The 27,893-nt window shown below is 43.5% G+C and overlaps 1 protein-coding gene across 15 annotated transcripts in view; it reads right to left on the bottom strand.

Annotated features, from left to right (window-relative positions):
• LOC124069359 (partitioning defective 3 homolog) overlaps positions 1-27,893 on the bottom strand; it is a 198,408-nt gene that overhangs the window by 42,739 nt on the left and 127,776 nt on the right. For 14 of the 15 annotated variants that reach the window (XM_046408481.1, XM_046408468.1, XM_046408471.1 and 11 more), the window contains 4 exons: positions 22,864-23,094; positions 21,665-21,908; positions 14,407-14,535; positions 7,349-7,630 (listed from right to left, as the gene is read on the bottom strand). In XM_046408481.1, the coding sequence (XP_046264437.1) occupies positions 7,349-7,630; positions 14,407-14,535; positions 21,665-21,908; positions 22,864-23,094 (886 nt within the window). Of the gene's footprint in view, positions 1-7,348; positions 7,631-9,792; positions 9,861-14,406; positions 14,536-21,664; positions 21,909-22,863; positions 23,095-27,893 lie in introns of those variants that run through there. The other variant, XR_006845047.1, reaches the window with a different exon arrangement.

The raw sequence follows: 27,893 nt of genomic DNA, 5'->3' as shown, positions 1-27,893 counted from the left end.
CAAATCATAACTCATCCAGAAAAAAAGCCTCATTAGCATGCAACAGAACTACTCTAAAACGCCCAGGTCATGTCCACTGTGTCCGGTAGAGACTTAACATCACTAAAGACAATTCCTGTGGTCCTGTTCTGCATTATAAGCTCATCAGTATATTTTTTTTGTTTGGATTTTTTTTACTTCTGAATAGTGTTTTTCTATGAAGTCGTATTTAATAAAATTTCTCTGAGTGTTTTTTCTGAGGGCAAAATACAATAAAGCCACCATTTCTGCCACCCAAGTTTGGTGGCCCCAGAGGGCCCATAACATTTTAATCTGGCCATGTCCACAGAAATTCAAGCCAGCACCTTTAGACACGGATCTCACATTGTTCTTGCTTAACTTACTTTTTCCATGTCTTTTGGCTGTCAGTGAGATTCACACCTCAAGGTGGAACAGAACAGCATGGAAGCAACGTCGTTAGCTGCAAAGGTGGTTGCACATTAGCTTGTGAATCTCCTCAGTTACCTTCTGCTGCTGAGTTTTTTCAAAGTTCAAGCACGTCTGTGTTGTGCAGACGCATCTAACTGGAGGCCAAATACGGTGGCAGCTGATCAAAATACTGTCCCCGTTCTCATCACCAGGCTTTGGATCAGCCTTCACAGCAACAGTTTCACGCAGTCATCATGACCCTCAAGCAGAGATGTTCCCCAAGCTGCAGTAAGACATCCTGTTCTGCTCAGTCAGTGGCGAGAACACACACTCACATTCTGCACAGCAGCGAAAGCCAACATCTTGTCTGCTGGTCCATTCGCACATTATGAGCCAGAAAGAAGAGCGGCTGAGGTGCAGAAAGATGAGACTGAGCTTGATTTTTCTCAGGTCTTTAGCGGTTGAGAAGAAGGGAAAAGTCACAGCTGTGAGTTCTTCCAACTCCAGGTTAGCCTGGCAGAAAATAGCAAACAGCAGACAACAAGCAAACCACTTTTCCACCCAGTTTTCCAGCTGAATAGTTCACTTCATGTTTTTGGCTTTAAAATCGAATTTGTCAGACTTTCAGTCACACAGAAAGTCAAAACAAATCTGAAGTTTTTAACTCCGTCTGAAGGCAGGGCATTTTGAAAGCTGATTCTGTGGATTCAACAAGATTTTGCACAGCAGCATCTTCAGTGCAGCTCTGCAGGAAGCGAACCACTGTGCAGGAATAAACGTGATGCAATAATGTGCTTAATCACCAAACAAGGCAGACACAGATTAATGTGAGAACAGGAGAGATAAACAGATTAAGAAGCGCTTTAGGGTCAGATGTGTGGGATTACAGAAACGTGGGAACAACACAGATGATGTCTGTTGGTAAATGGATTATAAGGGATATCGAGTGTGGTAGACTTCTTTTCTGCTGCTCCCATCATACAATGTAAAACAGTGGCACCTACTGTCTTGCCACGATGTTGGAAATCCAACAAAATTATGCTGAAGCTTGCTGAAGCTTTTCAGGCCTTTTAGTCCCTCGGTTTTTATCCTGAATTTGAACGAAACTGTGTGTTTGGATGCTCCTGTGTTTGTGTTCCCATCAGGAGTCTCAGAGGACCAGGAATTGATGGGAACGTGGGATTAGCTGCATAGTTACACAACACTGAATGAACGAAGGGCTTGAATTAATTAGGAAGTAAAGAGCAATGCAGAAAGGCTAACGTCTTTCGGACTGGACTTTCGGACTCTTCACATGTTGGACTGAAGATGCGTACTCTTACATTTCTGGATGGATTTCCAACAAGACACTGAAATCATGAAGGGCTTAAACTACATAAAAAGGAAAGCACTGCATCTGACAAATGATCAACAAAGAAGATTATTTTTTGCCTATTTACACATCTGGTAGGCTCCAAGCAACATTTAGGGTTGGATTGTGGCCGACTGATTCATGCAAGTCCACCACTCACTCTCAGTGAAAATTCGCTTTGGTTTACACCAACTCCTGAGGAAAAAATCTGGATTTTTAGCTGCTACAACCTCCTCCTCGACAAGTGTAGCATCAGTTTATCAGCGTTTGCTATCTCAAAACAGATGTCTGCTGTGGCTGGAAACAAACTTGATAAAAATAAGGTTTGTTCAAATGAAAACACTGAGGTATGAGAGCCTGTAACGAGCTGAGGCGGACTCCAGGCACCTCTCATTTCATTTATCATTAATCTGGAAAATGTTGTTTAGTGTGGCTAAAGATGCTCTTCCTTTCCTTTTCATAGGTTAATCATTTCAGCTGATGTCATGCTGACACTCATACGGTGCACTTTCATACATGGATGCACGTTTGAATCAAAAGATCCCAAAACTGACACACAGCAAAGTTTGTGCAGGCAGCACTCGAGCAGGTGGGCGATTGCTGCTCGGTTTTTTACAATGAAGCTCCCACACAGTGGACAGGAAAGCAGGAGGAACGGAGGCCCACGGCTCATTTTTGCCCCGAGGCCGCCTTGCTGGTAAATCCAGCCCTTCTTTCGACCACCATCGAAAGAAACCCTCATACAGAAGGCACCAGATTTGAATTCACTGTGTGCCGCTGCATACCACACATGTGCCACACATGCACACACACATGCGCACACACACGCACGCAACACCTCTGACTTGTCACTCTAGCTGTTCCACGTCTCAAACCTGAGAAGCACCTGCGTGGGAACAGGACAGAGCGACACAAACACCAGCACAGATACACACCGTCAAACAACACGCACACACAGAATAAATGAAGTCAAGAGCAAAAACGCAAACACGAATGAGCACAAACACACACACACACACACACGCTGCCTTATCAGCCTGTGAAAAGCTACAAGGCGACGGCTGTCTGTTTGTTTGTCTGCATTGCTGTTTCTGGCGTGTTTGTGATACAACACGGCCGCGTTCTCTCCCTCTGAGGCCCCTTATTCCCCCGGTGGAGATGAAATGTAATGGAGCCGATTCAATAAGAGCGCTGCCTCCTCGGGAAACTCGGAGAATCAAATCACACCAAATCCCTCAGAGCCTTCCCAGTATTCACTGCTGCTTTGTAGTTGGGAGGGAAATAAAACAATGGCGGCTAATTCACTTGACTCTCTGCACACCCACACTCACACAACAGGGATGGAGTGTGATACAGCAAATGTTCAGGGCTAGTAAAGCTATTCACTAAGACGCCGACTACTTCTACAATGTGTTTTTAGTTAATTCATCTTATTCATTCGCAGTGAAGGCCAAAGGAACACATGGATACTGAGCTGGTGAGAATCGCTGACTACCATCTCCCACTCATAATTTACAGTTCTGAGGGTTATTAGGAAAAATAACATGGCGACAAATGTTACCAGATGCCAACAGTACACTGTGGGACCTCAGTGAGAGATGTTTTTTTAGCTGTAATGGTGAGAAAACATTGGGGGAGATAAAACCACTAAGCTTTGGACAATATTTTGCTTGGCAGGTTGAGAAGGGAGAAAGAAAGACCACCAGTGTCCCAGCAGCGATGTTACACAATTTGGTTTTGAGCCAATACAGAAACACTTAAAAAATAAAACACAAACAGAATTTTCCCAACCTGATACTACACTGTACCACCTACACAATAAACCACAGAGTAACAACTAAAACATCAAGTGCTTCTCTGAAAATATGCACAGCTTCTAATTTATGGAGTTTCAAATATACAATAAAACATCCAAGAAACTCGTCGAATCCTGAAAGTGAATGTTACAGAGCAGACTTGAAACGAACAAGCCGAATGTTGTTTCAAGCTTGTTGCAGCAGAATCCTCCAGTCCTCGTGGTCATGGCTGGCTGTTCCCAAAGGCTTCTGAAACTCTTTCTAGCCTCTTTAGTTGTTTTTGTTTTTAAACCTCCGCAGTTAAATTGAAATTTCTGACGGCCGCTATGTTTGAAGGAAAAAGAGGCAATTAAAAACGAACTCCAATGGATATTTATGCAGCTGCATGTTGCCCCCCCTCCCCGCCTCCATTTCCTCTTGGACTGCCAAGCGTTGTGGTGCTAAGAGATGCAATTTTACATTTTATGGCCCCAGGAGGAGCATACAGGGGTGATTCTGGTCTTCTCATTTGGAAGAAAATGCAGGTCCTGTTGTTAAATGGGTTGTGTAAGGAAGTGACAGTGCCAGGGTTAAGGCACGAATTTCCTGTTGGCCAGCACAAGTTTGGGAAGATGAAAATGTTGACGATTATCATGTATGGAAGCAGAAGCAGGACAGGGGGGCCGTGTTGTGTTTAGACATTAAAAACGGCTTAACCTTTGTTGTACATTTTGTTGAGCTGTGTACTCAAACGGGACCGAACAGGTAAGACAACAACTCCCATGATCCCACGCCATGCAAGTCTTTTGTTTTTATCAAGAGACCTCTTAGTGGCGGAAACCGCAGACTGTGCATTAAGTCTCACTTTGTATTATTCTCCTCATATTGGAATTATGTGACAAACTGAAGCTTTCAATCTGTGGGCTTACTTTGACCTCTTCAGGTTTATTCTGAGTCACAGTCGTATGACAACCACAACATGGCAGCACCAACAAAAGGCCTATACAAACACCAACATAAGACTGTGACATTTTGAAAGCTGTATCATTCTCGATATGCGGCATGAAATGATCACAAATCAATCTGCTTCCCTCCAACAAACCAAAACAATAACCGCCACAGACTGAGCCGGTAAAACATTTCCTGATTTGAATGGTGGAAAAGGGCAAATCCTGCACACAGCGACTCCATTATTATCAAGCTGACTCAAACGAAATCTAAAACCGCTTTAACTTATCGTGGCGTGCCTGCCACTTAAAAAGAGAAGTGTTGGTATAGGAACAAAATAACATTTTCCTTCACTCTCGCTTTCTATAGACATGTTATTGCTTTGATCAAATCTCCACAATGCTTAAGCTCTGATATCAGTCCATGCTGCCATTCGAATCCCGTAATAACAAACACTCCAGCAGTCGGGTAAGACTCCCTCCCTCTCTTCCTCCTGTGCATAGTATGGAAGGGTCTAATTCACTTCCTGTTCAGTAGGGGGCAGACAGGAAACATGCTTCCTGGTTCTCTCGGGGGGTATATTTTTCTTAAGATTGGGGATCTGGGAGAGCAACATAATCTCTTTAAAGAGCTGAAGTCCCTGGCACCTACACTGCTGTAATCAAAGCCTCCTGAAAAGAGCAAGCGTTTCAAGTCTGGGGCAGCATGGGTGACTGCGAGAAGATGCATAGCATGGAAAGCACCATTCACATATACCAGCTGTGTCCATAACCAGATAGAGAACATTATTTTTCCAAGCAGAAACACATTTGAACCCAACTCACGCTCCAAAAGCACATCAAAGTCAAACAACAATGAGACATTAACTAAAAAGGCTCAGCTTAGTCTCTGTGGTGTCACCAAATGAAACACAATGAAGTGTTCGACTCTCCGCCCAATGAAACAAAGTTTCCAGAGAAACAAGTTAGACGAAGCCCGGAGTGCAATGAAGTGCAATGAACGACTGACGCTGTGACGTCCATTTTACAGATGAAACTACTGAATACTTAAACATCGACTCTTGCACCCAAAACAATGTCTTTCATGTACCTGTTTTGTCTAAAACTTTCACACTACACTCTCAGTGATATAAGAAACCCAAGACTATTGTCACCAATTCAGCGTCTGACTGAATGTGAAATATGGTCACAGTCTGCCTTTCTGTTCCAGACTTATGCTGTTGAATAATAGACAGAAAACATATTAAATGTCATCACTTCTGTCGTAAATAGTGCATAAATTCCTGGGTCATGTTTTCTGAAGTCACGCTGACCTGTGACCACCACAACTGAATCAGTTTATCTTTGAGCCCATGTGGACGTTTGCGTTGATTTGATGAAATTCCCTCAAAGCGTTCCCGGGATATTTCGTTCACGAGAATGAGACGGACAGGCAGACGCACGAACAAACCTCGAAACATCGCTGGCACGGCGGCACTAAAATTTAATTTAACAATAGAATACTGATGGGAAAAAATGCTTATGTGTGGAAACAGCTACAAACTTTAATATAATGATGATTAGATTCTAAATCGTAAGTGAATTCCCTCAACTAATTAAATAAGACTCCATATCTGTCCTGCATGTGTATTATCTTCTGTTGTGCCTCTGCGTACCTCCACACAGGACCACATGAGGGATTAAGAAGAAAAAAATAAATATACAGTGACAACAGCGGCACAATGAATTATGAATCAATACGAGCTCCAGCACTCTTGAAGTACACGCAGGCTGCTGGGGCCATCTGGGGATGTGTGAAAACCACGACTAAGACAAACCCATTCATTCAGCAGTGGATGCACTCCCCTGCACTGCTTATGTTTCTGCTACGCTGCAGGCTTTCCTCCATTGGCTTCCAGTTTCCCAAATCCATCTTAGGGCTACGAATCTCTCCCTTCATTGATCGAAGGAGGATTGGGAAGCAAGTCTGCACCGGGCTGCAGTGCTGGGAACTGCTGACAAGATGCAGGCTTTGGAACATTAAGGCTTTTATTTATCTGGCCGTCACTGCAGTGGACTTTGCTTAGGGTTTTAAGCTTCATAGTGCGACGTGTCTGTTGTATATTCATAAAAAGTTGACTGCACAGAGGAAAAGGCATCTTGGGCAGAAAAGATTATTTTAAAATGTCTGCCAGTTGTCAATCATGGACCCAGAAGGTCTGAAATGTTGGCAGTTCAGGCAGAATGTTTTGCAGAAAGGCAGGGAGGTGCAGCAAAGTGAAATGGTGGCAACAAGGTGAAATCAACAAGAGAACGAAAGAAAGGTAGAAAGGTCAAGGGAGACAGAAAGAGAGACAGATATTCTAAAGGTTTCCATTCACTCAGTGCCTCCCCAGAGTAATCCCACATCCCTCCTTCCAAGAACGGTGCATTGTGTCTAGCAGTCGGCGAGCTGACATTTACTCCCTGCCTTCTGTTGCTGTGATTATTTTCTCCTCCAGGTGTGATAGCCTGCCTGCTGTCTCTGCGCAATAATGCTGCCTCAAAGTCACAAGAGCTGGGAATGTGAGGCAGAATCAGGCCTGGACAAAGCTTTTACTGAAATACCACAAGCGGGTCACACTTTTGAACTGGAGGTAAAAAGGTTGCCGAACCACGAATGGCAGCCCGTCACCTGGCTCAGGCAGAAATGGCATCTGAGGGGGATTTTAACTCCAGTGAAATTCATGAGGGTTCGCAAGCAATTACTTCATTTTTCCAAAGGAAGGAAAGCGGGCATAAAGGGACGAACAAAACATAAATATGACCCAGACTGCCACTGAGGAGCTTGCAAGTATCAAATAAATGAACAAATCCATAAAGAACAATAGTCTAAAATGCACCCCTACCTGTCTGCAGACGGAGGCCGGTCACTGCGGGCTTTGCTGACTTGGGTGTAGAGGGAATCTGAGTGCTGGTGCTGGTGCTGTGGATGGATGTGGGGGTAGTCGTCTCGGGGGCTGTGGGGCCGGCTGTGTCCGCTGTCCACAGAGCTGTTCAGGGGGTTGATGCCCGCGTACGGGTGCTCCTCCTCAGAGGACCTCTCCGGTGTGCGGCCCAAGTCCAGGATTTCGGCGTAGTCCCGTTCCCGGGCCTGACGCTCCCTCAGCTCCCTGGTCTTGGCTTGGATCCTGATAATAAAGACAGCAACAACGGATATGCTGATGGCCGGTCAGAAAAGGCACACTTTCGGTGCCGTAATGCATTCTGTAGGTTGGTTTAATTTATACTGTCCTGCCACAGTACAAATCTGGTTTTCGATTGCTGAATAAATGAAGCTAAATTGTCTACCAAATGACATTTGCTTTAAGTTAACACTGCTATCCCTACTGACTGAACAACGGAAGACTGAGTGTTTTATTTTAGCTTTATAAATATTTCTTGAGTAAAAAGTTTCATTTATTGAACTTGGCCTCAATTACTGGAAACCAGAGAATGAAAATGGCTCAAGGCAAGATGTACTGAAGCTGAGGATGGTGGAAATCTGAGAGAGCTTTTGCTATTGACTGGATTCAGCTTCAGTCTAATAAATCACAACATAAATATTTTTAATGACAATATAAAATTACATGTGCCATAATAGCAGTATTAATCTAAACAACCCACTCCAGGGAGACACCGAGAGTGAAAAGACTTGGAAATCTGCCAGTCCAAGACTGTAAATAACACAAGTTCAGTATCAGCCATTCAAGTTGTCGAGTTGAACCGAGAAAGGTTCAACTGCGAGCTTCAGACAAATCGATACCGTGTGGTTCTTTCAGACACCGAGTGTGAGAAAACATCGACGCCCTTTGAATATCGCAGTGTGTTTTATGACTGTGCTGATTCTCAAAAACACAAACAATTTTTATTCATAGTTTACACGCAGAGATTAGCAGTAGAGGTGCATTTTTGATTTTTTACAGGAACTGAGATGCAGATTCCTCTGCTCTGTTTGCTTCACTCAGATTTTACACTTTCAGTATCACAATATCTTGAATTATAACCCCTGTATCGTGATGAGTATTGTATCATCAGATTCCAGTCCCACTACCGGGTGCACAGTTTGAGAAATTATTGTGTACAGAACAAACAAAATCACTACATAGTACACAAAACAGCAGCATAGAGTACAGTATTATGTGGTACAAGAAGAACAAAACTACATATTTACTTCAAGAAATGAATGGCAGTGAAATTCTTTAAGAATGGTGTTTATCTGCCCTGTGGGAAACTCAAACAGCCTCCTTACTGGTTTCCACTTTGTGAGGTAAAACCTTGTGTGTCTCGTAGCAAATCTCAGGTGTCACGTTAACAAAACACCAGACGAGCCACTGAAACATCTGCAAGTCATTGTTTATTTTGCCTTTTTAACTTTCCATTACAGAAGAAAGAGAGGATGTGGAGGTTTCATTTATGCCCTTTTTGCCCCACTGAATAATAGCATGAACAATGTATAACAGTCCCTCGCCCCCACAGAGTGCTGCTAATGTATAGCGATCACGCTTTTCTCTTTCAAACACGCACACCTCTGACACCTCTCTGTCTCCCATACAACGCAAACACATGGAAACCACACGCACGCTCTCTCTCTTCAGGCGATTATCTTGTGAATATCTGGCAACACCATTTTCTACAGCGGGTGGACTACCTATCACACAGCCCCGTAATTACAGCCTTGCCAATTATCAGAGCTTTACAACTACCAATTATCATACTGCTCTCTTTTCTCCAGGCCCCTTTTTAATGGCAGCGGGAAAGCGAATGGGACAGCCGCAGTGGAGACGACGCAGGGGGTGCAACTTCACTGAAGGCTCGGCGAGCTAAAATCTGAAACGGTTCCTCCAGAAAATCTGCACGCTGTGCATAACGAAACAATACGTCTAATGAGGAGGACTCGCCATTGGAGGGTACGTACGAAATGTAGATTAAAAAGAAATGGAGAGAAATGGGTGGAAATACTTAACTACTAAAAATGAGGCATTAATGAACTTGAAGGTTTTAACAGCTCCCTGTTGGATCTGAACAGGGGCAACAGTCTTTTTAGCAAAATGTGCACTTATTCCAACAACTTAACCCATTTCAGATGAAAGCTTGTGGATTTGCAAGAAGCTGTGTGTGTACTATTTGTGGACTCAGCAATTATCTAATAGCGCAGAAGGAAGCAGGCCCCTTGAGGGATCTATCTTTAAACCCGGAGGAAAAACTGTTTTCCATCAGAGAAAGCAGCAGCAGCAGCAGCAGCAGCAGAAGTGGGAGCAGCTACTGATTGTATACATAAGCGCAGTGGCTGATAAGATAAGGCCAGACATACCAATCCAGCGGCCTTGTCCGTGCAGCCCCCTCCCAAAACCGGACCGGACGGGTCAACGGGGCCAGTTTCTGAGTGAGGAAGGATGCAGTTTTGAACCAGTTGTGGTTGAGGACATAATCTCAGTTCTTGTGAGCTAAAGCAGTGAACAAAGGGGCAAAGACGGGGATCGAGATTTGTGGAGTCAAAACAGGTCGAAAGAATGTATGCTAAAGGGCAGAGAAGCAACTAAATTCTATTAATCATCCATTAATCTGTTGATTATTCCTTTCGATTAACTGCATCGTTTAAAATGTCAGATAGCACAGAAAAAACACACACATCGAAATGACCCTCAAACATCTGTAATCAACAATAATATGAAACAATGAAGAGCAGTGAATGTTCAAATTGGAGATGGTGGTAGCAGCATTTTCTACCAAAATATTGATTAAAAACCTTCCAATTATGACTAGCATGGTTAGTCATATGTGTTTGTCATTCACTTCCTACAGGCTGACATGTTTGCTGTAAAAGCTAACACCCCACTGTGATGACTACAATTGGTTGTAGTTGTGTAGTTTGTTAGATTTTAGGGGAGAAAACATTGCGTTTCAACGATACAAAATTTCTATATGGATGGTAGAGCAAGAGGTTATTGTTTACATTAGTGTTTTCTATTTATGCTTTTGACACGTTTATTGTGGTGAAACCACTGGGATCCATTCGATCTGGAATCAATGGAGAGTGACGACAGCATTTCAAAACGTTCAACCTTTCAGAGTGACTTTTGTGAGTGCTCAGTGGACTGTTACTTTAAGACAAGATCTACGTCTCGATCTATGTCAACATGACAAGCACTTAAAAAGCAATACTGCTTAAAATGCACAATTGTACAAATACAATTACGCTGATTGAAATGGGGCAGGAAGGAAAACCACACTTGACCTAATCATTACTCTTTGAGTCCCAAAATATTTACGTAAGGAAAACCCTGTTTTGTTTCTAAACACTAACCTTGATGAGAGATGAAAATACCCTTAGCATGAAGGGTAGGTGATAATAAAAGGAAAGAGAGGGAGGAAAAGAGTCAGGGGTGAGCAAAAAAGAGCCCAGAGCAGAAACAGAGGGAGAGACAGCAGATAAAAGGGTATAGAAATGGCAGGATGGGATATTACGGTGGAAGAAATGTGTTTGACGAGTGACCTTTCTACCACATCAAGCCAGAACAATAGTCCATTATGTGCTATTGTAGCCGCTGTGTAATAAACCTCCCTCTTAGCGGTAATGCTGACACAACTGATACACCACAGTGAAAGGGAGGAAGTCCATGAAAGGAGAAGGCCCAGTGGGATAAGATGGCTGCTGAAAGTCCTTTTGGATTGATAACATATCTGGAAATATTTTGTGACTGGCCTCAAGTGGCTTTAGCCAGTCCTGAAGCACTTGTGCAAGAGGACAGTGGTAAGATTTTGAGCTTTCATAGCCGCCCGTATAGGGACAGTGGTGAATGAACTGGTTGGATATCGTAGGTATTTTAAGTAATACTATGTTTTAGTTTTTATGTTCTATGTTCTTTTTCGTTGATGTGTATTAACATTGTTAAAAATCTTTCACAAGAGTAAAACAAATGCATGTATATAATACAGTCAATCTTCAAACGACCGTACATTTAACGCCACCAACAGCAGCGTACTTTCTGAACTGTCTGTCTTGATTTGATCAGGCTGGAGTCCACTACGACCTGAGACTTAAGACAGCCTGGAAATCCATTCATCTAGTCAATCACATGTGGATTAACCATAGCCTCTGGCTGTGGCCAATCGATAGGCAGCGAGGTGCCAAAGCTCCCGGCTGAACCTTGGGAGAGCAGCTCGGTGAAACATGGCTAACTGGATCATTGTTTAACAGCAAAGCAGCCACAGTCTCTTCTCACCCTCAGTGGGATCTCCCTGTCAATATCAGGGTATCTCAGCTGGCGGTTAAACACAAACGAGAAGCATGTTTGTGCTTTTCAAGTGCTTGGGGAGGAGGTATGCTTGGTTGGAGTGAGTGAAACACCCAACGCTGGGCAAAACAATTAATACACTGACTGAAAAACTTGTGTCAGACAATCCCAAGATATCTCCTGCTCTGTGGATGCACAAAGTGCCTACCTTAATTTAACTGTTTTTTCTGTTTTTTTGCTTGCATCCCATTCTTCCTGATTTCCCTGAACTCGTTCTGGCCTTGAGCAGACTACAGAACGTGGTAAAATCATTACACGCTGCCAAACAACAGAACAAATACCTCACACTTGATAGCACTTGTGGAAGAACTGCCTTGAAGATAACTCTGAATTCTGCTTGTAATGAGAGGCAGCACTATCTGTTACAAACAGTGTTAGATAGCATACTGTAGAGTGTGGAGTGGCTTCAGAAAGCATTCAATCAATTTACCTTCTGCGGTGCTGAGGGCTTAAAAGAACCTGGCTTAATTGATTTTTATGTCAATAATAAACCCTGCATTCCCTCTAACAGCAAGGGAAAGGACACATGATTTTGGTGGAGTTTCCTATAAGACTCAGAAGCTTTACATCTTGTAGGATACACAGAAATAGGAGACTACAGGATGTAATGACAAAATAAACTGTGTTGTGTAAATGTGTTTAGTAAATAAAAGAATAATTTTTTTTTTTTGAAATGTTACAAAATAGTCCAGAATAACAGCTGACCATTACACACTGCATTCTAAACCCATAGACATTAACAAGGAGTTGGCCCCCTCCCCTTCAACTACAACAGCTTCCACGTTGGAGTGTTTTTGTGGAAATTTTTGCCCATCCAGACACTGATGTTGGACCAAAAGGCCTGGCTCACAATCTCCATTCCAGTTCATCCCAAAGGTGTTGGATGGGGTTGAGGTCAGGGCTCTGTGTGGGCCAGTCAAGTTCTTCCACACCAAACTCATCCAACCATGTCTTTATGGAGCTTTGCTTTGTGCACTGGGGCACAGTCATGCTGGAATAGAAAAGGGCCTTCAACAAACTGTTGCCACAAAGTTGGAAGCATAGCATTGTCCAAAATGTCTTGGTGTGCTGAAGCATTAAGATTTACCTTCACTGGAAGTCAGGGGCCGAGCCCAAACCCTGAGGAACAGCCCTGCCCAATATTTTTGTCTAAGTAGTGTATGTGATTCTGACATTTGAAAACAAGAAATAACAAGAAACCACGAATTGGATTAACATACAAAAGGACCATTTGGAACTTTTAACAACGTCCGGCCTAACAACCAAATCATCTGACGTGGCATTTGCATTAACTTTAAGCCAATTAAAAATGAAGACTTGGCTGTTATCATATTATTGGAATATCTGCTCTGCAGGTGTGAAAAAAGCATTACAAACCAAATTTTCATAACAAGCAACTGCAGAGAGCAACGACTCCTGCCCCTATACCAAGAGCATGGGAATTAATTAGCTGGCAGGGTCGTAATGGCCTTGGCATTTATAAACCGCCACCCCATAAAAACTGGCACGGCGCCCGACTGACATTTCGTTTGGTGAGGAGAGGGAGGGAGTAACGCCGTGACAAAAAGACTCGCTGTGTCAGGGCTGCTGGGATTAGGGTGCCCACTTGAAAACAGTAAAAGACTCAGAAATGATGGGTTCTCAAAGCACACACTCGCTTTTTTTAAACACCCAAATATTTGATTTATTAAACCATTAATGTCTGTTAATGCTACTGCACAAAGTGTTTATTTATAAAGTAATTCTGTTTAGTCTATGAAATGTCAGGGGGAATTCCTGCAGTCTGACTGTCATGCCAGACCGAAAACACTTCCTGAACTGTGGTCAGGACCCCCAAGGCCATTTGTTTCCATCTAATCTCGCTGTAATATTAAAATCCACAGTCAGTAATGATTTGAACTGATAAGATTTTGCTGTTACCAACGGTCCAGTTCTTAATCACTTCCCTTACTGATTCCTGATCGATTTTCTCTGTGGCACTAATGTTATTATGACATTGGATATTTAGGATATTTGGGGTTGTTTATATGGTTTCATGGTTTCTTACTTTGAATTCAGCGAATCCTTATGCTGGGCAACAATTTATACAATAAAGCGGTTCCAACACCGTGACAACAGTTTGGTCACATAGTCTATATAAACTGATATTAGAGTCAAGTAATCATGAGAATGAGTGAACACAAACCGGACATGTTTGTCAAAGCAGGGAGCAGTACTGGAGGACTTACATGCCACAGTCAAAATTAATTTTGTAGTCCACTAACTTCAGCATTTCAATTTCAACGAGCCCACAGAAGAAAAGCTGAAGGGGGCAAAGGAGGTGAGAGAGACCACCTAGAGGTTTTAATTTGGATTTGCACTTTGTAACTATGATCAAGGCTATTCAAAATGCATTTTTCTTAGGTTAAAAACATTGTGAGCGATCCCCAAGAGAAAATAAATTAGTTCATTCATTTGGCTCACTTTGATTCATGCAGCTCAGTAGAGCTGCAAAGTTATGGCAGTTTCTTTGATATTGGAATCCAACGTAGCAGAGGACATGACAGTCCAGAGTCAAAGGACTTCTAATACTGCAGGGAAAAAAGTACATTTATCAGCATTCAGCAGGTGGCACATCACGAGGACCTTACCTCTCCTGCTCCATCCTCATCTTCATCGTCTCCTCCTCTGAAACCTGCGTCTCCTCCGGCCTCCACTTGCTGGAGCCTTTGCGATCCATCTTCTCCCCCGGCCGCTCATCCTTACGGTGCTTCCCAAACCTGGAATACAAAAAGGGCACAGTTATTTCTGTTGTCATTTCTTTGTTTCAGCTGTTGTAATCACATCGTTCTTCCCAAGCCACTGGTGTGGTCTGCACGAGCAGTTCAATTACCTCCCAGGTGGTGGAAATGGATGGAACCGTGTCGAGGAAATCTTTCACATAATTCAAAACCAAGAGATCTACCTACTGCGATCTAACTGGTAAGCTCATAAAATATCTGCTACTTCTCTCCTCGAGAGCAGCCAGCTAGAGGGAAGTCGACCGATCTGACTGAAATGTTATTTTGTCTGGGAACACCAAAACACACAACAGGTGAAACAGTCCATCAAGCCCTCAGATGAACCATTTGAAAAGTACTTCTCACGAGTTTAAACCCAATTCAGTTGGTTTAAAGTTGGGGAGCGGTAACCGAAGACGGCGCGGGCGAGACCCATCACGGTAATTATATTCATAGGGAGGGAGTGACGCTTGACGAAATAGGAGCCATTGCAGAGATATTTCAGCTTGATTGACTCAGTATAAAGCTGCAGTCTGTTGAAGAAATGACTTTGGCACCGCGTTCGCTTCCACAATGAACCTCCGTGATTATTCACATGGAAATTGGTCTGCGGAGAATATCTACGACTTCTAAAGAGACAACGCTGTGAGAAAGCAAAGAGGAGTGTGTGTGTTAATGCAAGAGACAGAAGAGAGAGAACAAGAGAGTAAAAAATGAACACACGCGAGAGAAACTCGCTGAATGAAACATTAAGACTGAAGACTAAACTGCAGCGAAGAATACAAAGACAGCCTCAAGAGGTGTGTGTGTGTGTGTGTGTGTGTGTGTGTGTGTGTGTGTGTGTGTGAAAGTGGCTGAAGACAGAGAGACAGAGAGACAGAGAGAGAGAGAGAGAGAGAGAGACAGAGAGAGATTGCAGACAGACAGAGCTAAGTGAAAAAGCGAGAATGATGAAAAGAATGAAAGTGAAGAGAAAGTCACAAGATCAAAAGGCAAACCAAAAAGTGAAAAACCCAAAAGTTGAGTGTGAGCGTTCAGAATTAAAGTATTAAAGAGTGTAAAACTGCCTGAATGGGAGCGAGGAAGACGCACTCAGATGAAGGGCTGCATGGGGAGCAGCACAGGAGAGAGGAACGAAAGCAAAAGAGTGAAAAGTAAAATCAATGTGAGAAACGCAGGAAGAAGGAACAAAGAAAGCAAATGAATCTGAATCAGAGGGGTGTGAGTGTGCAGGTGTGTGAGCACACAAAGAAGTGAATCAGGTAAAAAACAATGGGAGACAGAGAGAAAAAGGACAAAATGGGAAGAATGTGGTGATGGACATAAGGAGACAGCAATGGTGAGAAGGTGAACAAAGAGGTCGTGCGTGAATTCAGATTTTAATATTCTGACCTCACAAATCAATGCTTCAAATTGTCATCCCGGTGGAAACACAACAGGAGACGGAGCTACTAGCAGAACACGTCCTGCATCGCTTTGGCATCGATGCGAACCAAGAAGACATGTGGCACACAGACGCTACCCAGAGCTTCAGCATCTGGTCGAACCGGCAGACAACCTGATGGCTACTGCTGAAGCTGCTTTTCCATGACAACCTGCGCTGCTGAGGGTCAAACCGGGCGAATCTGAATGAAGTTTATCCGCTGACTAACCAAATGACCAAACTCATCAACATGTCTGCTCGGCATGAGTGAAATGGATATGTTTTAGCTCTCACGAGGACATAATTACCTGCGTCTCACGGCTGACACCAATCAGATAATTTCACATTTGAAAACTAGCTCCAAACCCGTGGTTGAGGGCAAGAAAAGGTACGACGTAGTGAGCAAAGACAGATGATTTAAAACTGGAAGCTGCGTGGCGTCTCTCCTTCCTTTTCTCCAGGTTCACTCGTGAATTGCAAACTAACTTTGACGTCGCACACCAACATCTGCTGTGTTGGAGTATGTCTGTGCTTTTCAGGTCAATAAAAGCAGTATGGCAACACTTAATCCTCAGTCATGAACTGATAACATAAGTTTCCCTGATGTACACAAAATCGCAACACCCTTGACTCAAGCTTTAATGCCATTTTGCATTTCAGAAAGGCTCCGATTTTCTCCACTGGAGAAACTTAAAATCTTTAAGCACCATTTCATGTGATCAATTACTCAATTCTGTCTGATATTCCTAAAATGTTGTGACAAGCAGAAACCCGTAAACAGACACTGACGCTGTGGAGCGTAAAAGACACACTGAGGAAAAACAAGAGATGGGAAAGAGGAGGAGGAACCGCAGTCAGAACGGGGAGGGGGCCTGAAGACTAAGGTCCATTACCTGATTAATTTAACTTCAGCCGCCTGAAATGCTCAGAGTGACGGCTCGTTGCTAACGCTAAGAGCAGCAGTGATCTATCACGGAGAGAGACAGTTGACACTTTCTCTCTCCACACCACTAACTTTCATTAACAGCGCCCTAAAAGACAGCCAAACTCACTCACACACACACAAACACAAAGATTTATGACTGAACGGGAAAACTTTGAAGAGGTGGCAGAGTATTAGCCATGACACCGGGGCGTTTAATAATCTTGTATTCCAGGCACAGTTAGGCCCGCCTCGTCTTGTGAGCCCCGACGCCATCGATAAAGAGGCTTTGACAGGTTTCTGTGGTGAGGAAAGACAACTTCAAAATGTCAAGGATTCAGCTAATTCAATTCAGCCGACCACTTGCATGTCACTGCTAATCCTTTTAACAGCACAAAAAGTGAAAACAAGTCTGGTGGCAGTTTTGGGCGGCATATTGGATACGTGGCATCACTGAAATATCAGTAAAGCATCGGGCATCAGTCCGTACATAAGAAAGTGGAGGATTTAGGATGAAGTTGAGAAATAATTTCATGAAAATATGATCACAGCATGGAGGCATCCATAAAAACGCCAAAAACGCATGCGATAATTCAAAAATCTTGCTCCCACCTCCATTCGCCATTTGATCAATTGTGACACCTTCAAATGAATCAGTGCTGAGAGGAAAGGGTTCACTCTATTGCTATCCTGCCACAACACGTTACTGGATGAAGCCGTTATGCTTCTTAACCTCTGACAAAAAAAACATTAGTTCACATTAATGCCACAATGTGACTTGCATTCATGACGAGGTACTGCATACTATTAGCATACTAACATATATATACAGCTAAGGCAAAGTAAACCTGGGAATGTCAGTCTGTCAGTGATTCAAAGACCTAAAAAACAAAGGAATCCCACCATCTTTCATCCATCTGACATTTTTGTTTTTGGTATGTAATGAGCACCACAGCATCAGAGTTTTCATTTGTAGGCACAGCTGGAACTCCAGGTGATGAAGCTACGATCAGCACAACATTATCAGCATCTTATGTCGAATCACACTCAGTTCTGCTCCCTGCAACAGCGCAGGAAAAGCCCAGCATCCATGACAAGCTTCTACTCAAAAACGTGCAAGTGAGAGTTTCTGAGAAAACCCGTCGGCAGAAGGCGCGAACGGTCAAAAACAGGCCTCGCAGCGATTCTTCTGCGACACATCAAGAGGAGTGTCACAGCGTGAGCCTTTTCTAAGTTCAGGCTTGTTCACTTGTTCAAGATGAGGACACACACTCGCACACACACACACACATTCTCACACAAACACTGTATAACAACTGCAAAATTAGCACAGCCCTTGAATTTCTGGGCAACAACCATCTTTGCCAGTGCCAAGCTAACAAACTGAGTGTTGCTTCTGAGTCCAAGTGATGATCAGAGAGCGACAGAGTGAGTGACTGTGTGTGTGTGTGTGTGTGTGTGTGTGTGTGTGTGTGTGTCAGAGAGAGAGAGAGAGAGAGAGAGAGAGAGAGAGAGAGAGAGAGAGAGAGAGAGAGAGAGAGAGAGAGAGAGAGAGAGAGAGATGGATGGATGGATGGATGGATACAGAGTTTGGCTTGCTGAGCTGTTGGCAGGGGTTGATGATAATGAGGCTTTGATTGGGACTGAGTGTGAGGCCTTCGAGACATGAGAGGGTCAGGCAGTGGCAGCTCTGTTGATCTCACACACACACACACACACACACACACACACAGCTACCTATGACTTCTACAGGCCTCCCACTCATGATCCATACCCCTCCTACAGGCAAACACACATCAAAGTATGAGCTCCTGCATTAAAAGCCTACACACACACACACACACACACACACACACACACACACACACACACACACACACCCTCTCAGTCAATCACATGACACTCATCGTGAGCTCTCGACGTTCTATAAAGCCACTCAGGGGAACTAACTTGCTCACATCTCATTTGGCTGTGTGATGGGGCTGCACTTTTATTTGCTTTTTAAAAACGGTGGAGTCGTTCTCGACACATCCGCCCTCGGTGGTTTGGGCCAACACACACATTTACATTCTGTTTCATCCTGACACACTGACACTAACACAAGTGAAGCATGCACATTTGGAAAACTTTTTTTTCCTTCCTTTTAGTAACATATTTGTGGCTAAGTGCTCAGCTTGTGGTGTTTGCTAAACTGCAGCTCCCACAAATCACCTGTCAATCAGACAATGTGGGTTTTATAAGTGTTGATTTTTTCCACTGTTAATTCAGCTTTAAGCTTCTAAAGGTGGTACCTTCATGTTTTGAATGTTGTTTAAGAAACAACAGATTTTTGGGTTAACCTGCTCAGAATGATTGAACCACGTGAGGCTATTTTAAACCCCACTGAAGAAAGCTACTTCCTACATGGATTATCTTGAGTAACTGGGTCATGATTTCTGGAAAGAGCCATTGCTGTTGAGTCTTTTAAATGCATTTTTGGAGCTTTATACTGATGAGAAGGCAGGCATCTCCACAGCCGATATCTCCAAAACTCTGCAGCTCAAACCAAAACTGTACTGCAGATGGATAAACAGCTCAACAGGAAAGACGACAAGTATGAGCTTTTGATTTTGGGGTGAACTGAGCCGTTGAGCAAACTTGTGTGTCTTGTGTTTATTCTGAACAAAGCTGAAATGTTAACTACATCACTTCTCTGGTCAGAATATAACTCACACTATTAAAGCCTTCTTTAGCTAACATCAATCACCCTGCTGCTATGTCAGCTTTGCGGATTCTTCCTTTAAGTAGAGTACGTGACCCAGACCAGGCTAACAGATGGGTTGAATTTATCTCACTGTGTCAGCCAGTGAACACCGGGCGCAGAGTTTTACCGGAGCAGATCTGACGTGACCAATATAGAGCCAATCAGAGCGCCACAACACTGATGTTCTGACAAACAAAACTCAGACCGAAGGTTACTGCATTACTGAGTTTGCTGGTGACCAAACTGTGGGTGTGGATTTTTCTCTTGGCTTTTCTATGAGTCAGTGGGTGTCCTTTGAAGCAAATCTACCCACTTGACACAAAGTTCTGCAGGTTTCAACCTTACGGTGGCCCAAGTAGCTCACTTTCAGCTCCTGGCAGCCTGACCTGTCGCTCGTGTTTCCAAACAACGTTTGTGCGTCCACCACTGTTTTGTCCTCTTCAGCCCCAGGGCTGAATTAGGTAAAGTCTAACCTGAAGATGTCAGAATGTCATAGCTGTACTCAATGCATGTTGTTTTCTGAGCATCAGTTCAGTGTGTGTGTGGTTTCTTCATGAAATCAAAAGACAAAAAATCAACGTAACTCACAGTCCGCTTGCTTGCTAACTTCTTCTGGTAGCTTACAGTGTTCATGGAAACGACTCAGCTGTCATCAGGTGACCTTGTCAGAGGACCGTGAGTGCTGTGTTGTCAAACTGCCATCCAAAGTCCAGAACAGAGTTTCACACTTTACACGTCCTTTTTGACATTTCACTGCTGAAATCCTCCTCCAGTTCACTGATCTGTCTTTCTCTTCCATTGCATTAGGCCTCTAACAGTCACTCACTTTTGTTTTTCTTTCAGTGTCCATTGCAGCAAACTGCATCTCCCTTTATTCCAGCTTTTACTCCTCTCTCCTCCTCCCCCTCTCTCTACATCTCTGCGGACCTCATTAGCTTCCTCTCTCAGACTAGAGTCACTGTTTTCCCTTCCCTGTCACTGCCACTTTGGCTAATATGATATACAGCTGTATTATGGCCGGGCGCGGATGCCTCGCCAACCAATCAGATGAAGTGAGGGCAGACCAGGTGACCTGGATGCCAATAGTCACGGAGGACAGAGAAGTAGGAGGAAATGTACAGACTATACGCTAATGAGATGTGTGCCTATGTGTGAAAAGGGAGAGAATTTCTATCAGTTTACTGTTTGACAGGTGAAATGTTAGAGGCTGCAGAGAAAGATTTAATAACAGGAAAACAAACCACAAAGGTCAAGTTGTCTGAGCGTCTAATTAACGTTTCCTCACACTTGTGTTTTGTGCTGTGTTCGGTGTACTTTGCGGCTTCACAACTCGGGCCTGCCCGGTTAATTTCTCTTACTCATAGAACAAACCATAAAACTGTTTTACGTGCATCAAAGCCTCCCAAAAGTGTGGTTAGCGTAATGTATTGTCCATGCGTTAGACACACCAAAGGCTAATTTAATGGCTGCTTTATTCACACATGGACAAACAGCATGGAAAAAAAAGTCACTAAATAAGGACGAGTCAGCTTTTTGCAGGAGATATCGACCAGCGTGGCTCAGACAGATGCTGAACGCATCTCAGTCCTCGACACCTCTGATTGAGCCCAGGTTTATATCTAGTTTTGTGCCTACGCTGTGAAGATAATAACACCGTGCAAGTGTTAAATGAACATCTCTCTGCTACACAATGAACCCACAACACAAGATAAGCTCTGAACACACTGTGTACTTACTTCTGATAATGTGTTCTTACATAAACGTAAGCAGATTGTGCATTTAAGTCCCAAAACTATCAAGAAAATTCTTTTTGCAGAAGGTGAACAAGGAAGAATATTCTATGAACAAAAACTACAACCAAAATGCCTTCGAACAAGACAAAAAGAGACCTCAACAAGACGAGCAAATCTGTCTGCTGCATAGGCACTTTAAACATAAACAAACACCTTAAAAACAAAGCGACACTGATTCATGTGACATTTTACGAGGACTCTTGTTTTCTGCTTTCTTTAAACACTTTGTGACATTTTCACAGTCTTACCTGAACATGTCCCCGAGTCCTTTCAGCATGCCCTTCTTGGCTTTCCCCTTGTCTTTCTCCTTCCCTCCATCCTGCTGCTTCTTCTTCTCCTTCCCTCCCTTGTCTTTGTCTTTCTTCTTCTCCTCTTTGGTGCGATTGGTGCCGTTGACCAGGGGTTTTTCGGAGCCGGACAGCGGCGTCTGGTCGGCCACCGTGGACACGGAGTCTCTCCCTGATCGTGAACTCTCCTCTGTGTCCTCCTCCACTGGAGACAGCGAACAGAACATCTTTGCTTTAGTCAATGAACAGGTCATTTTAACCAGAGCTATAACTCATATGAAACTCAATAAGCCTTGTAAATGAAAATGTACAAGTCTCATTAATGTCCAATTACGTCTCCAAAGTGCCAAAAGGAGCCTAAAACGATTTCATTACATATTACAAGTGATTGAAGAACTCTGTTCTACAGTGAAAGTGATCATTAGAGATGATGAGACAGAGTATAATGAAAGGATTAAAACAATTCCCATTCAATCCTCCCACGGTATGACTCGAAGTAAAGAAGAAAAAGAGGTGGAAGAAGCCTGCATTTTAAATATTTTAAGTTTTGTCCTTCAAAGCCATAAACGGGACAAAGAATTTAGTGATCTTGTATTTACTTTGGGTGACAAATGATTTATCGCTCAGAATAGTGATCAAAATGGTTGGAAATTAATATTGCTTTGACTGACTGATTAACTGACTAATCGCTGGAATACATTGTTGTGCGATGTTGTAATTAAATGCCTCTGGCATCACAGACTCTCGAGATGTTGCCTCGTATCGACCCTGTGACCACATGCAGCACAGCCATAGTTCCATCCTGACACAGCGAGATGCCATTGCCACAAGCAGCGAATCAGCTGCCAGAGATCGAGCGTTAGTCACAATGCTGTCACTCCCATGCAAGCCGCAACCAACTTCTAGTGGCTGACACGTCGCCAGTCTCAGTATCAGTCTTTGTTATTGATTTCCACTGTTGTGTTAGTGTAATTTAGGGCCATCTCAGAAACCCATAATGCAATGTCACTGAGGTCATCATTATGCAATTTCACATTTCAGACGGACACTGACAGGACTCCCAACTGCTGCTGGATGTGATGCTTCGGCTGTGGTGGGACGAAGCCTGTGATTTTTGTCTTCAAACAGGACAGTCTTGAACAAACAGAGGGATATCTTACGCGTCTCCATGCCCTCATCGTCTTCTTCCGTTGCAGCCGGTCGGTCGTAGGATTTGTCAATGGCAGCTCTGAAGCTCTCGTTGCAGCCCCGCCCCCTGATGATGCGGGGCCGTGGCCTGTGGAAGGGGAGGTCCCCATTGAGGGTTACCTCGGCGACAGCCGTCTGGAGGCTCTCGAGAGAGCTGGACTTCTTTAAGCCGAGCGACGGTCCCACATCCCTTGTGGAAGAACCTGATGAGAGAATACATTAGTGTGTACCCCAGGAAAATGACTGAACGACTTTGTCCAACTAAGTCCAAGAAATGACAGCCCTGTCAAAGTCCCAGTCAAACTCTGTCTTAGTACTGTACTGTATACTGTAGTATCCAATGATGAAGTACAGTTTATTTCTGTTCTACAAAAATCAATAATAAGGAAGCTACAAGGTGTGGGATGCCTTCAGTGACAACATCTCTGAACTGTCTCAGTGTTTCACTGAGAAACTGAAGTATGCAACACTATGGCCAAACTTTTAAGTATATAATAAGTGTTTAACTGTGGTGAAAACCCGTGCTCTCATTCATCAGTCCCTTCAAAACCTACACAGACTGAAAGCCTACAATTTAGATTCACTTCCATCCTGATTTTATTCTGTTGTTTATTAACCTTAAAATTTGTCCTCCATCACATCTTTTAGTAAAGCAATAAATAACAAAATCTGTGCAGAATTGATATGTACACACTGACCTTGGCTGTGATTCAAGCTGTGTAAGAACACCCTGAAGGATAGAGGATGATGTAGTGCAGGAGAAGCAACATTATCGTGAGAGTTCTGTTACAGTATGACTTCACGAGATGATTTAAGAGGACGAGAGACTTTGATCTGACTCAGCAATGCGACACATACTTCACAATAACTCATTTCTCGCAAATTCCAAACGTGACCTCAGGGTCTCTGGTTTTAGTCTGTTTTTGTGCGGTGGACTCTGGCATTTGCTCCAGCCAACCTCCCCACGACCCTCAAAGGAGAACGTCCACTGAAAACGTCATTAACACACACAGGAGATGTGAAGGCAACAACACAGAAGCTGGGACTAAACCACGACTGTATCTTCTGCTGTATCTTCACAGTTTTTTCCTTGGTGTGGCCAGACATTTTCTTTCTCCACCCAGCACGATGCAGAGGCGCAGGATGAACTAAAAACACTCAGAAAAGTTTACTCCACCCTTCAGCGATGCTCACAGGTCTGTCAATAATAGACCAGACACATAAAGATAACAATAAGGAAACCAAAACACAACGTCAGACATGCAAACGATCAATTGGTCAACATTAGGACCAGTTTACGAACCACCACGTATCAGCAGTGACACACTCACTGTTCTGCTGACCTCACCGAGCATCTCTGCTCAACGTGTTACGAAGAAACACCCGATCAACCTGAACGTCTCTCACCTCAGAGGACCAATAAACAACTCTCACAACAACACGCCATATTTAAACCTGGACACGGTTTGTTTCACCAAGACGGAACCACTGAGTGTATTTGTGTGTGTGCACACGCTTAATATTCCTCCTGACTGACTACAAAATTCATAACAAGATGTGGCTCAGAATGAAAATAACTATCAGCAACACAGGAGAAACATGACAGTTTAATTAAACTAAGACTATTTGTACAGTAGTGCAGGCATCATTTTTGTTCCCACACGGCACCGTTCGCATGTCGAGAATGTGCACGGTGGCAGATGAATGTGAGAAGATGAGGTGAGGAGGTATGGAGCTAAACAGAGGAGTCCAAATCCCCTGGCTGGTGTCAGTTTCAGCGCTAGCAAAACACTCAAGGCCAGAACCATTCACATGAGGGGGGAGGGGGGAGGGAGGAAGAGGGGGAGAACAGCACAAAGTTTGGAGTGAAAGCAGGAGACTAAAAAACAAATGCCAACCATCGCAAGAGAGTAAAGGACGAGCTGAAAAGAAGAATAAAAAACTGAACCAGTGCGTGTAACCGCGACTGAAAATAGTCCCATCAAAGGCTTCATTTGCTAATGTGTGAGTAACTCCTGCTAAAAGCTAATGCAGCGTCCAACTGTTTCAGGAAATTAGTGCATCTTATTTAAAAACAAAACTACATAATTGTGACCCCCCTTTTTAAAGATTAGTGTCTTCAGTGAGAGAAAAAGGGAGGTTTAGCATGCAGGCTGGGTTTGGTGATTTCAGTAATTATTCTGAGCATAATGGACTTGGCTTTGTGGAAACAAAGTAAATTCTTCATACAGTCAATTAGGATAAAATATATTATAATTTATTCAAATGACCTGCCAGGGCTGAAGAATAATTTCAAATCGCAAGTCTGGAAACAAAAAATTTGCCAAGTTACTTGTTTACAGTGAGACTGACCGAAAAAAGAAGAGGAAGACGGAGGAAAGAAAACAAAAAAAAAACAACAACCTAGAAATGGAAAACTGAATACATGCAAATTGAACAAGCTTGTGGGTTGGCAGCTTCCCATTCATTCTCATCAGCCTGTCCTGTTCCCTTAACGTCTCACTGAGAGCCCAGCTGATAGGCTTTCCCCGCTGCACACCCACTTTATTTAAAGGCTTCGCCCAGCGCCATCCACTACAGTCACACTTCAGTGGCAGCCTTAACAAAAAAAAGGATTATTTACACTGTGTTGGAGATCTGACAGATGGGATTTAGACAAAAACATGAAAAAAGACCCCTTTTTTTGCTCCTAAAGAGACTTTGAAATAACCTGCTGATGAGGTTTTTGTGAAATATTCTATTCAGTCAGGCCTACCAGGCTCGAGAAACTGTCCTTCGAAACATTAGGAAATCTCCTGCTCATCTTGTTCTCACGTCTCTCGTTTTTTTGAGGCAAGACATATAATAAAATAATATTAAATAATATTCAAATAATCAGTCCATTAAATCTTGGAGATGGAGAAGCAGAAGGAAAAGCGAGAGGACATCTTTGTCAGCTCGACTCAACAAAGACACAGCGGACGGCTATTTGGACAAACTGCCATCCTGACCGAAAAGCCGGCCTGCTGACCCTGCACTGCTGCCTCCAACCTCGTACACGGACGTTACTTGGATGCTAACGGCGTACGTGTGTGAACAGGTTAGCAGCTACAAATCGCTTGAGGCCCAGAGACATTTCACTGGTGTTGATTCTCGAATGAAGGATGAACACAGGGGGAAACTTGGATTCAATTCCTCCTCCCCTTAAAGCAGGACATCACACATACATTACAAGTTTAGCCTGCAGTGACGATGATCAGTCATGTCATATGTACACTTGGAAAACAGGTGGCCTAACTGTAAACCAAACAATCCAGTTTAACAAAGTTGTTATTTTTTTTTAAAAGTCCATTTGAATCAAAATGTACCTGAAAATAATTACCTCCATGATTCCCAAAACAAACATAAAGGGACTTTCTCACAGTGATTTATGACCTGTCAAAAAAAGTCAGCCAAAGTCTGCGTGAAGGTCTGGACACTGCCCATAGCTCTGCATTGTCCTCCATCACTGAGGTGTCCTCGTCCACCATGTGGCACAGCCTACGTCAATAAACCTCTCAGCTACCCGTATGCCGTCTCTCGTAGCAGTCACAGTCTTCGGTTTCAGCAGGGTGGCTGTGTTTTAGCTTTGGTAAATAGACCATGGATCATTTAAACTTACCACAGAGTAGAGATTTATTTTTAAGAAGCTGGTAAAGTGACACCAGGGGCCCACAAAAACAGTGCAAATCTATTAGCCCACAGCATTAGGGGAACTGAATGGGTATTTAGTTCCAAACTGGATAAAAAAACTTTATTTTTTCCCCATTAAGTTCACACCAATTATCCATTTGAAAAATAATCAGGCCTAAAAATCTGCCAGTGCAATGAGATCATTTCAGTCTTTCAGAGTAAAGGCTGATCACTCTTTCAGAAAAAAACAAAACAATGGAACTTAATTAAAGTTCCCTCACATCGCTTGCACATTTTCTCATACGTTTGATTGGAGATGGCAGCCAATAACATCCACATCAACAGTTCTGGATGGCACTGCCAGACTTTGCTGTTATTTAAAATTTGAGGACTTGATAGATTTTAAATTGCAACGACAAGTTTTTCACTTTGCTCAGCTCTTATCACTTTACGCAGCAGCTGACTCATCTGTCACAAATATTTGGCACATATACCTTATACACAACTTTATGTAACACACAAAAGGTGAGCTGTGCCGACGCATGACGGACAGTTGGAGACAATCTCCATCTCATGGTTGCCCACACGCTGCTTTTCCACGAGACCTCTTTCGATCCTCTTTTCGCACTTTTCCTGCGTTTCTGTCTTCGCACTTTATTTTTGAGAGGAGTACACAGCCATACCTCCAAGTTAAACTGTAAACTGCACCCAGACGGCTTTCCTCTTACACCCCACACCTCTCGTCTTCGTCCCTCTCCTTCTCCACACGTCTTCCTTCAGCTGTCCTTTTGTCCAAGTGGCTGATGTCTGACACAGGCCTTCCATTCAGCCAAAGCGACGGTGAAAACACACACGACACGACAATGATGGATGACTCGCTGTCAGCTCGCTGCCTTAACCAAGGACAGAGTGCTTTATCTGCTCTCTCTCTCTCTCACAAACACACACACACACACACACACACACACACACACACACACACACACACCTCCTGGCACACGCACAAAACAATTAGTGCTTCGGCTGCATCTGAGGCAAAAGGGAGAAAATCAAATCTGTAGTCACCCGACTGCTTTCACAACCATGTTCAGCGGCGACCTCAAACTGCGGCGAGGATTACGAGTCTTCAGTCTGCATGGCGACAAATTTGTCTTGTCAAGAGCGAGCAAATACGCCAAACACAGGGAACACAACCCGAGTGCATAAAGAGCAGCACGACGGCGAAACCCTCTGAAACATAATCTGCAAGTCAGGAACTAAAATTCATCCATCGATGCGATTTAAAGGTTGTGGTTTTAGAATTTGTGTCATGTCCTGTACCGGTTATGAATCGAAAGGAAAGCCACAGGCT

The sequence above is a fragment of the Scatophagus argus genome, chromosome 13 (assembly GCF_020382885.2).
Source record: "Scatophagus argus isolate fScaArg1 chromosome 13, fScaArg1.pri, whole genome shotgun sequence".
NCBI lineage: Eukaryota > Metazoa > Chordata > Actinopteri > Scatophagidae > Scatophagus > Scatophagus argus.
This window is presented reverse-complemented; position numbering and strand designations above follow the sequence as displayed.